The sequence below is a fragment of the Vigna umbellata genome, chromosome 9 (genome assembly GCF_029865625.1).
Source record: "Vigna umbellata cultivar VRB3 chromosome 9, Vumbellata_1.0, whole genome shotgun sequence".
Taxonomy (NCBI): domain Eukaryota; kingdom Viridiplantae; phylum Streptophyta; class Magnoliopsida; order Fabales; family Fabaceae; genus Vigna; species Vigna umbellata.
Window position 1 is genome coordinate 27,292,844 of NC_142173.1, and position 11,754 is coordinate 27,304,597.

Sequence of the window (11,754 nt, forward strand, 5' to 3'; positions counted from 1 at the left end):
TAAGGTTGTAAGGTAATAAGGTTAAGTTGTAAGGTAATAAGGTAATGGTAGTTGTAAGGTAATTTAAGGTAATAAGTTGTAAGGTAATAAGGTTGTAAGGTAATAAGGTTGTAAGGTAATAAGCGTTAAGGTATAATAAGATTATAAAGATTATGAAATTATATGTTAAGAGGGAACTCTCCCCAGTTTAGTATTTTTTTTTATGACTATGTCAAATGTTCTTTCTTGTGTAATAACATTAATAAAATATACTTAGGATCATATAAGAAGATCTTAGAATGCACAATTTATGTATGTAGAGTACAAGTTGGATAGAAGATTATATTTGCATAAATTTACTCATATTAATCGTTTAAGATATAACCATAATCAGTTAAAGCACATTACACACAAAATAAGGCTATATTGCATGTTTTAATCGATTAAGATAATAATCTAATCGATTAAAATAGAAAGATACCTAATTGATTAAATGCATATGAATTTCATATCATATATATTTGTGTGATCTAACTTGTTTCAGGTAGAAAGTACTTTGCAATGTTTTGAAAAAACGTGAAACAAAAGCTTAGGAACACATCAAGAAGTTGTCCAGAATCATTCTTGGAGAAATCACTCAACCCTTTGAAGAATCTTCAATTCTCCAAGGTTTCAAGAAAGAAAAAAGACTTGTGAGATCTGCATATAGGTGGTGCATCCAGGTTACATCTTATTGTTTAGATTTTCTTAGTCACCTTAGCTGTGTAAGCAAGGCGTAAGAGAGTATGAGTTTGAACCTCTCTTGGTTATAGTTTTTAATATTGGAGTGTGTGTGAGGATACAATTAAGTGAATTCTTTGTATTCTTGACAATTGGAAATATAGTGGATTCCCTCCAGCTAAGTTTGTTGGAGGAAACTGGATGTAGGCTCAACTTAAGAGTTGAACCAGTATAAAAATTGATGTGTGATCTTAATTTTGTTTTTGTATTTTAATTGTTGATCATAAACTTTTGTGAATTGATTCAAAGAACCAAAATTTTCAAATAATTTGAACAAGATGTTTTAAAACTCAATTCACCCCTCTTAGATTGAGATATAGGGATACTATTTAAACAATAGGCACCAGAGCTGGTTAATCGAGACATTAATTGATTAAAAAGATCTTAGATGGCCAATATATCTCAAACCTTTTGTGAGTGGCTCCATAAACATATCACCTCTGTTTGCTGAAGAGAATTATCCATTCTAAAAAATAAGAATGAAAATTTGCTTAGAATCAGTAGACAAAAGGGTGTAGGATGCTTGTTAGCTCTTTGGGAAGCATACCAAATTGTTTAGTAATAAAACCATGTAAGACCATGTGTTGTTTTCCCAAGAGACTCGTGTAATATTAAATAATCATATAATTAGTAATTCATCTAGACTAAAGAATAATTAAACTTACAACTATATTTAACTAAATAAAGATTTACAAAGAAGGGTGAACTTAGTAATTGAGGCACTTAGGAGTGGAGAAATGGTGGAAATGGTATGGAATGGCAAAGCTAGGGTAAATTTCACCAATTCACTCTCTTGCACACACTGAATCATCTCATCTCCATCAAATACTAATGTCAGTCCCTTAGATGAGAAACCTAGGTTTTCTTACTAAGCGTCAATCCCTTGATCATTCAACAAGCAACCCGCATTAAGACTAGGGTTTTAGATAACTAATGGGTCATGTCCATCCTTGACACAAGTCTCCACTAGATCTTTTGTTTCAAGCCTAGGGTTCAGTAGATTTTTCATAAGACCTAATGAAACCGCAAATCGAGCTAGGAACATTCCCATTCCCGCAAGCAAAAGAAGCAGCAATAGAGTAAAACAAAAAATTAATATTTAGATGAAGATGCATATATATAATCAAAGCATTTATAAGATACAAGAGTTCAATAGATACATCTACTCCAAACAAGATGTTTGGTTCTCCATTTCCATGGAGAGTGTAACACCCCAAATTTGGGATGCCACGGGTTTACAATAACTTTTTAATACTTAAACCTGATATCATTTCAAGATACAGTTTAAATAAAACTTCCATTTATTATAACTGAATTATGAAAACTTCATAAATCAAATGCAACTATAAAACGTTCATAGAATTCCATTACAAAACTATTAACATTGAAATTAAAATCCCATAGTTCTCCCATGTATCTCGCTACTCAAATTTGCTTTAGCTATATCTGTAACAACATCTACTCACGTACAAGTACGATCATCGTAGGTGGAAACGACAACCACAAACATGCAAGGGTGAGCTAACAAAAACATGTCATATAACATATACAAGTATTCAACATCAACTTAGAATAAGATTTTTGAATATCACATATCATCATACTCCTATACACCTCTTTACATGACAACACATCAAATCATTAACACAGTCGCACTATCAAATTCCAAGTCACCAACATATATCCACAAAATGATTTCGTCAAAGTAACCAATTCACACTCATACTTCCTTTGTCATTCAACAACTCATATCCCAATTTATTTGAAAACATTCACTATATATTGAATCACCATTGATGGACTCACATATAACATAAGGTCGAGTGTCACCTCCCACCACTCTCTTAAAGAGCTTCACTGGGCCAGTACACTTTTCCACACCATTACATAATGACATCTCCCATCACTCTCTAGAAGGCTTCACCGGCAAGTACACCACTTCCCACCACTCTCTTAGAGCTTCCCAAGACAAGTATATGCTTTCCACCACCCTATTGGACTTTACCGAACAAGTATACACCCCCACCACTCTATTCTCAGAGAGCTTCACCGGGCAAGTACTAGTGCTACTTCCACCACACTTCCAAGAGCTTCACCGGGAATCACAACATAAACCCAATTCTAAAATAATTAACAATATTAACCTTGCACAATCAAGCAACAAACCCTTGTGTAATAAATATTCTCGAAACAATAATAAAGCAATCATCAAACTAATGACTAATAAGAAAAAATACATACTATATATATATATATGCCCATGAATCAACTACAACAAAATGATAAGTAGAAATCGTTTTCTCCCTTCCCTTTCACTCACGCGGCACTATACACCAAGCACACACTAAAAATAATTCATACCCTTTCTCTATACCAATACCCGTATACAAGATCAATGCAGTAAATTACGTACAACATAATTTCCATGGCTAAGAAGAACCCAAAGCTACATGCGTGACTACCAATTCCCCCACGATTCAACAAAACCCCAGACTATACTACAATACACCATACACATCTATAATCAAGAGTGTTAACTCCCCTTACCTCATAAGTAACAGTGAACCAGCCACCAAGCCAAAGTCTTCACATTCTTTCTTCTCTCTCGAGCTCTACTCTTCACCAAGGTACAAGGCCCTTCACGATTTGCAAGGAAAGAGTGATGGTTTTTCTCTCTCACACACACTTTCAGGGAATTATCTTTCCCTAGGTTTTATCTAATTTCATTTAAATATCTCTATCCAATATTACTTTCTGTTTCTTATTATTATTTATTTATTTATCTATTTATTTATTAAAAACTAAGGCCCAAATCCCTTTCTCAACTCATTTCCAAAAATTAAAATAAACAAATACTAATTAATTTTTCATAAATACTTTATCACCCAATTCTATACTATAATTAAGTATTTAATATTAAAAAATGTAAAAAATAAAATAAACTATTTTTATTTTATCCGGGTTTTATAGAGAGTCTAAAAGCTTATAAAAGTGGATGATAGAAGAAGGAGACCCAAAGAGGGAGAAGAGGATGTTTCCACATGCCCCAAGTAGCCTTCATGAGCTCCAGAAGTAAAAATGTGCCTCCACATCGCGTCCCTAAGCTTCAACTGTGTTTTCACATCCAAAAACTACCTTTTTCTTCCACTCTCGCCACTTTAAAACCCTCTCCAAAAAGTGCATTCTCACTGGGCCATAAACACTTCTCATTGGGCTAGAGGTGATATGCTCGCTGGGCCACAAAATCCTCTTGTTAGGCTAGAGGTGCTCTACTAGCTAGGCCGCAAGACTTTCGAGCTGGGCTAGAGTTACTCTACTTGCTGGGCTAGCAGTGCTTGTGCCTGAGCTAGCAACTTTTGGCAGAAACTCTCTATTCTTCTCTAATTTTCCAATTTCCAACAAAATAAACCACAAATAGATAATTAAATTTATGAAGACTAAATACAAATCTTACACATTTTCATGGAATTCAACACAAAACACATGATATAAGGACAAATAAAGGGTTCTAGTAAGTGTGAATAATAGTTAATTATCATACTTACTAACTTTCCCAAACATAAACTTTTTCATGTCCTCATGAAAAGCAAAAGTTAAACTTAGCCTAGACAAAATATCTCAACTACAATGGTTTAGTGACTCAAGCAAACAACTTCAATCAAAGCAAAGAAATCAATCATGCTTGCTCATCATGGAAAGACCAATCAAGAGATAGTGAGGCTTTAGCAAATCAAGCTTCAACTATGGTGCCCATAGGAGAAAGATTACAACACTAGTACAAAACGAGGATTTTAACGCGGCTAATATGCTTCGGTTTCCAGAAAACCGAAGCATAAGAAAATGTGGTGGTATTTTTGTAATTTCAATAAACGTATAGGCCTCGGTTCAAGAGAAACCGAGACAGAAAATCGTCTATTATTTCGGTTGCTTCATAACCGAGACATAAAACCATGTAAATTCTAATTTTTTAAATTTTTTCAAACATTTAGAAATCGGTTATGCAGAAAACCGAGTCAATATCCCTTGATATTACCCTAGCGCACTATTCTTCTTCTTCTCGCACAAAAGTGTTTTCCTCTCCCATCTCCCATGTGCCTTCTTCTCGTGTCTTTTGCTCCGAGTGCGACCTCGTCCTCAAGTCCCACTCCATCGACGAGACCTCCAAGGGGCGTACCTTCGCCAACGAGTCCGACGACAACGACCCCAACCGTGTCGGCGGTCCCTTTAACCCTCTTCTCACAGATGGCGACTTGTCTACTGTCATCGCCAACGGCTACGGCGGCGAGTTCTTCTCCTCCTCCCTTAAATGCTGGCAGAATCGTGGTTCCAAACCCGACCGCGCTCTCATCCATGCTTTCACGACCTTTTAAAATTGATTTTTGGGGTTGTTTATTTGTCGGTTTGTTTTGTTCTTGTGTCTTTATCCTTCAAAATCGCTCCTTTAACAAAGTTTGAGCGATGGATTGTTGGGATTGGGTTCCTGTTAGCATCTCAGAGTTGGATTGGGTTCCTTTAACAAAGGTACTTTTTTCTGTGTTATTTTTGGGGCCATAAAAAAAAGGTCAATTTTTTGGTCACATTTAGCATAATTCTTAATCTCATTTTTCTGTTTTGTTTGATGCTTCAGTTGGCCGCTCGTTTCTTGGTGGCTTTTGTCAAGGTTTGTGCTTTGGTAGATACCTCTTCTTTGTTCCTTAATTTTTATTACACATGTAAATTTCGAAACTTTTTTTGGTTCTGTTAAAATTTTATGGCAATGTTTTTCTTATAAATTATTTTAACATCGTAGGGGTTGTATATATTGGTTTTGGAATTTGAAGTGGTGAGTGGTGAAGATGGATTCAAAAAGCGAGGTTGTAAAGACACCAAAGAGGGAACTGGAAGCAGAGGGGGCTCTGAATTCAAAGATGAAGGGTTTTGGATATCTCCCCTTGAAGGAGTGATGGTGGATGCTTGGTGGGGTTTGGTGGAAAGAGAAGAACCCTTGAAGTATAACTAGGAAGGCTATGTTAAACTTGTGCAAATGATTCAAAGGCATGGCTTGAAGCTTCAGGATGTCATGTCTTTCCATCAATGTGGTAGAAATGTCGGAGACTCTTGCAGGTATATCACACTACTCATTTTAACTTATTTCAATGTGTGTGTACTGCTCCTGTGTTTAGATTTGTTGATAACAGAGATTTGGGTAATAAATTGTTGTGAGATTGATTTGTGTTCAAGAGAGTTAGTGAACTTTGTTGTATACAACATAAAAGTTATTAACATTGTTTTGTACTTCTAATATGAAAAGGCAAATAAAAAAAGGATTGATTTTGATTTTGATTCTAATTTTGTAGCATTCCTCCGCCTCCGTGGGTACTGGAAGAAATAAGCAAGAACCATGAATTGGTTTACACATACTGATAAGAAAACCCTAAACTTTGTGCAAATAAAAAAAGTCCAATTGCAAACATAAAATAATGGCAATGAAAAAGGTAAAACTAGGACACTCAATCTTGGATTTTCATGATATCTTCTTTTGGGAGTCAAAGAGAAAGCCACGTAGATGTAGGTAAAGGACGCCACCGCTAGGTGGGCCTAAATCATAGGCCAATACAAAAACGTGAACGGGACCACCAGATGCATATATTAATAAAGACTAATATCTCGCTTTATTCTTTCGTAAAATATTAAAAAAAAAACCTTCACCGCCTCGGTTCAATTCCAAACCGAGGGATAAGACCCCTCCCTCTACTGGCCCAGTTCACAACCGAAGAAAAAAGTGGTAGATCTTTTACCTCGTCTGTATATACGTCGGTTGCGGAGCCGCTGTGGATAAAAGAAAATAATCGTTGTCGTTTCCTTTTACTATACTAGTGCAAGATAAATGCAAAAGCTTTATGAGGCATGAAATCTTTTTTTACCTTTAAATCAAGCTCATTACTGTATAAAGATGTGTGTCTTTTACTCTACCATCACTGTCACACAAATCAACTTTGTCCTTCGTTTCAACCAAAATAGACATTATGCAAGCTAGCATCACAAGGACTTTTAAGACTTGTATTGTGGCTAGACTAAGAAAGAAATTTGTTTAAGTACCTTAAACTAGGAGATTAAGGTACTTTTTGCTTCAGTTCAAATGTAACTAATTCTCAACTCATTTTCCAACTTTCATTCACTGAACTCTTTTTCTTTATCTTGTTCTTCTTTTCCAACCTTGGAGATTCTTGAGATTTCTTCAAGGAGGTTGTTTGCTTTCTCCAAGAATACTTTTGAACAACATTTTTGGTGTGTTTTTTTTCTCAAACTTCGTGTACCAAATGAATGAAATTATTTCATAAACAAACAGGTTCGATTACACATATATAGAAGTCATGACATTCTGATGCTTTTTAATCGATTAAGGTTTTACCTTTATACTTATATTTTTGTTTTAATTGATTAGATTATTATCTTAATTGATTAAAAGATACAATATAACCATCTTTTACTTCGGATATGTTCTAATATGTTTTAATTGATCAATATGACGAGATTCATGCAAATATCATCTAGCGTGTAATTTATACTTTTCTATACATAAAATTTGCATCTAACATTCTTCGTATATGATTTTAAAATACTCTTTACCAAACTTAGGAAAGCCCCTTTCAATATCAAATTATCCAAGTTATCAAATTACAAAAATTACAAAAATATAAAATTATAAAGTTATAAGCTTATAACATTACAAGAGTATAAGATTATAAGAGTATAAAATTATAAAACTATAAAATATAAAACTATAAAATTATAAATCTATAGAATTATAAAACTATAATTATGAAACTATAAAACTATGAAAGTATGAAATTATAAAACTATAAAATTATAAAAGTACGAAATTATAAAATTATAAAATTATAAAATTGCAAAACTATAAAACAATAATACTATAAAACTATAAAATTATCAAATTTACAAATTGTAATTTTCAAATTTTCAAAATTTCAAACTTTTAAATTTTCAAAATTTCAAATTATCAATTTATAAAATCATAAAACTATATATTTAATGGTTTAAAATAAACAAATATATTAAAGTCAAGATTAAGTGGGTTAGTGACCTAATTAGGCCGTACCACTTTAAAGTATCATCCCCCTTTCCAAAAACATGTAAATACCATCAAATCTGACATTCAACACACTTTTAATTATGCATCAGTCAATAAGCCGTCATGACTAAACCATGAGACGGAATTCAAACACATGCATTACATGGTTTCTATTCACATACACTAACATGGTGAGATTGTTGTTACAGAAAGGAATCTAATAAAGTGATAGACTAAGCCAGGTGACATATGCATAGTCTTATACCAGTGAGACAATTTTGTAGATCTAAAACCATGACCCTTTTTGGTTCAGAATATGATCAATTATCATAGGTTTTGCAAAATAAGTGGCGCACCGTGTTTTGGTTGCAAACTAAGCATAACTGCAGGAGCATGCACATAAACAGGAGAAAGCTCGAATGAGAAATTCTGCAGAAACAATGACAACACAACCTTGGCTTCCAACAAGGCAAAGTTTTGGCCAATGCAAATTCTAGGACCCCATCCAAATGGGTAAAATACAACTTGGCCTTTTGTTGCCTTTGCAACCCCTTCAGAGAATCTTTCTGGTTTGAACTCCATTGCATCATTACCCCATATATCAACATCCTGGTGAAGTAAAAAAATTGGCAAGGTAACATTTACTCCTGCAGGTAGTGACAGGTTTCCAAGTTTCATATCCTTCTGGAGTCTGCGATTGTGGAAAACAGTGGGAGGGAATAACCTCAGAACTTCATACAGAATCATGGTCATCTACGGAAGAAACATTTTGGCACATGTTAGCATGAAATTCATTTTTAATAAAGATAATAAATGAAATCGTGTGATACATACAGTTTTGAGCTGACTTAACCCATCAATGTTTGGATTTTGTTTTCCAAAAACATGAAGAACTTCCTCCCTTGCTCGATTTTGCCATTCAGGATACCTACTTAACATGATCAATGTCCAAACCAGCAAAGATGAAGTCGTGTCTTGCCCTGCTAGGTAGAATAACTTGCACTCACCAATTACTTCTTCAATAGTCATTCCAACACTCTTCCGGTTTCCATTTCCCTGGATTTCCGTTTGATTTGATTCTAAAAGCATGCCTAATAAATCTTTATTGTTGGATTCACCCTTCTTCATGGCTTTCTCTCGTTTTTTTATGATATTCCCAATTGAATTTTTCATTTCTTTATCAACTGCTCTCATCTTCATTTTGGTAGGTGTCGGTAAATGCCTAGAAACATGTTGAATTAATAAAGGTCAATTTCCTAGAAGTAACATTATTAGTTCTTGTATAAGTCAGGTATGCCTCATTTCTTGAATTTCAAAGATTTTTTGAAACATATATCAAATATTCCTTAGATCAAAATCTGTATGTAATTCATAATTATTTGTCATCATCACTATAGCAGTGATTTGGTGTATGGAGAGCTTAATCTCTGTCTACAATGTCTAGCTTTTAGGGTGATTCTCTAAGGTTCGAAGAACTTCATGGTGAGTTGAGTTTCAATAAAACTAAAACATGCATAATTTAGTAATCACATTTTTCAACGAATCAATGTGGTATTACCGCAATATTGGTGTGTTATAGTACTTTGCAGTCATGACAAGGTACCCCTGAATTCTGAGAAACTGAAATATCTTTTTTCCTTCTGCATAGCTGCTTCCGAAAGCCGTTCTAGAAATTACATCACGAGTCAAATTCTGAATGAAAGGCGAAACATCAATCTCACATTTTCCATCTGATGACAACATTCCCTTCCACTCGCTAATCACATCATGGCAACTTTGGGAAAATGCTGGTACCATGTTCTGCAAATATTTTAAAAGAGAACAATATTTTATCTCAAAAGTCTTCATATCCAAACAACAAGGATACTGGTTAAATTCATTATAAAAGTATACATACTTTTTGTACATCTCGATTAATAATTAGGTAATGCTGTGAAAAGATTGTTTATTTATAAATTAAAGTAATAAACTTACTTTCAATTTTTCCAAGTGGAATGCAGGGTTGATAATCTTTCTATGTTGAGCCCACTTATCACCCTCGGAATTTATCAGACCACTGACCAAGAACTTGGCAATGCCAGTTATCTTTTGTTTCTGGAAATCATGAATGTTATTGAAGACTTCTTTGATTTGATTTGGATCAGTGATGATGACCTTTGGTGTTGTGCCTTCCCAAAAAAACGAATTCTTGCCTGCACATAATTCACTTATCAGCAATTGCTAAAACGGCTTTGCTTTAACAACTTAAGATCCAAAAGTTTTATTTCGCGAGGAGAGGAGAATAATGGTATAACTAATAAATTTAAAGGAGGAATATCTCTGGTTTTGTTTTAGAAATTTCAAAAACTAAAATAAAAAAAATGTTGTAGCAAGAACATTGAATGATGCAGGAAGAATCACCGAAAAACATCACTTTCATGCCCAAACTCGGTAGACCTAACATTTATGTATAGCAACAAATTTTGAGGAGGTAGAAAAAGTGAACCGTATTTGGCAACAGTGTTGTTAGGCCGCAAGGACAAGCGAGGAGCAACATCGTCGGAGACAACAAAAGATTGCAATTGAGGGTTGTTTTGTGGAGCAGGGTTTTGGTTGGAGGTGAAAAGTAGGGAGTATGGGTCACCACGAAGACCTTGTGCTCTCAGAAGTTTCTCGAACCTCTTAGGCCTAAGCCACAGCGTGTACACCATCTTCATCGCCCATAACGGAATCACACCAACGATCACGCTCACCAGACACACTATTGCTGTTGAGGAAGAAAATGAAAATCGCTCCATTATTGGGAATAAGTCAGAAGGGGTAAGGTACAGAGTAATCATAAACGTAGATACTTAGACTACTGTATCACATATATTTATAGTACAAAATTCGTGTCTTAATTTACTTATTTGTCTCAGTTTAATTATTAACAATCAGTGTCACGTGATTTTCATGGGCGTGTCTTTTACGATTAAAGATCACTTGCTCATGATTATGCGTGTCTATAAGACAGGTCATACACGTATACATGTCGTGTATAGACCTATAGATGTACACTTGTATATGATATACATTGCGTCTTAAGTTAATTATAAAAATATAAATGGTGGATCCCATCTTTACCAGTTTAATTATAAAAATACTTACTTAAATTTTCATTTTTTTTTCTAAAATTTAGCTATTTTACTTATATTATTAAATTTATAAAAGTTCTCAACCTTTCAACGTGAAACACAGTGCTTTTATATTATTAAATTTATAAAATTTAATATTATTTTGGTTCTGTATTAGTTAATTTTATTTAAAATAATTTTCATACGTTTTGGCGTTCAAAATAGTTTATTCTTTTTATAAAATTGTTTAATTTAGTTATTTTTGCTGATAACGTTTAACTAACTAATGATCTAAGTTCACTTTAACTAATATTCAATAAATTATTTATTTTTAAATATAAAATAAAATGTGACGTGACAACTACCATTAGTGATAAATGTTAATTATTAATTATTTTTAAATTTAATTGATGCATCATAGTTAAATCCTAATTATTTTTTTTTAAATGCATGTTTTCCTTTCAAGAACTCTAATCATTTTCTTTTTCTCCACCTTTAGGTTCTTTCTCGCGGACAAACTCTTATGCTGGGAGGGGCAACAAGAGCCTACACTAGTAAAAAAACTTGATTTAAAATCGTATAATACGCTTCGGTTGAAGCGGAACCGAAATCTATAAGAAAACGGTGGCATTTTCGTAGTTTTAATTAATTTTTTGACCCAGTTTAAGGGGGAACCGAGGCATATAGATAATATGACCTCGGTTCAAACCCCACTCGATGCCTAAAACGCTGATAATGCCTCAGTCCACTGGACCCGAGGCAATATACCCTTCCGCATTTCACCCTCACATAACCCTTCTCCACCTCCGCTTCTTCTCTTCCACTTCCGCA

General features: G+C 34.0%; 1 protein-coding gene across 1 annotated transcript; it reads right to left on the reverse strand.

The window, feature by feature from the left end:
• Nucleotides 1–7,897: 7,897 nt before the first annotated feature.
• LOC124826902 (11-oxo-beta-amyrin 30-oxidase-like) lies at nucleotides 7,898–10,654 on the reverse strand. The gene is made up of 5 exons (XM_088099055.1): nucleotides 10,317–10,654; nucleotides 9,806–10,023; nucleotides 9,390–9,631; nucleotides 8,666–9,053; nucleotides 7,898–8,584 (listed from the first exon to the last, which is right to left on the reverse strand). Exons 1-5 carry the CDS (start codon nucleotides 10,648–10,650, stop codon nucleotides 8,159–8,161), a joined length of 1,608 nt encoding a protein of 535 aa, XP_087955181.1. The 5' UTR covers nucleotides 10,651–10,654; the 3' UTR covers nucleotides 7,898–8,158.
• Nucleotides 10,655–11,754: the final 1,100 nt, after the last annotated feature.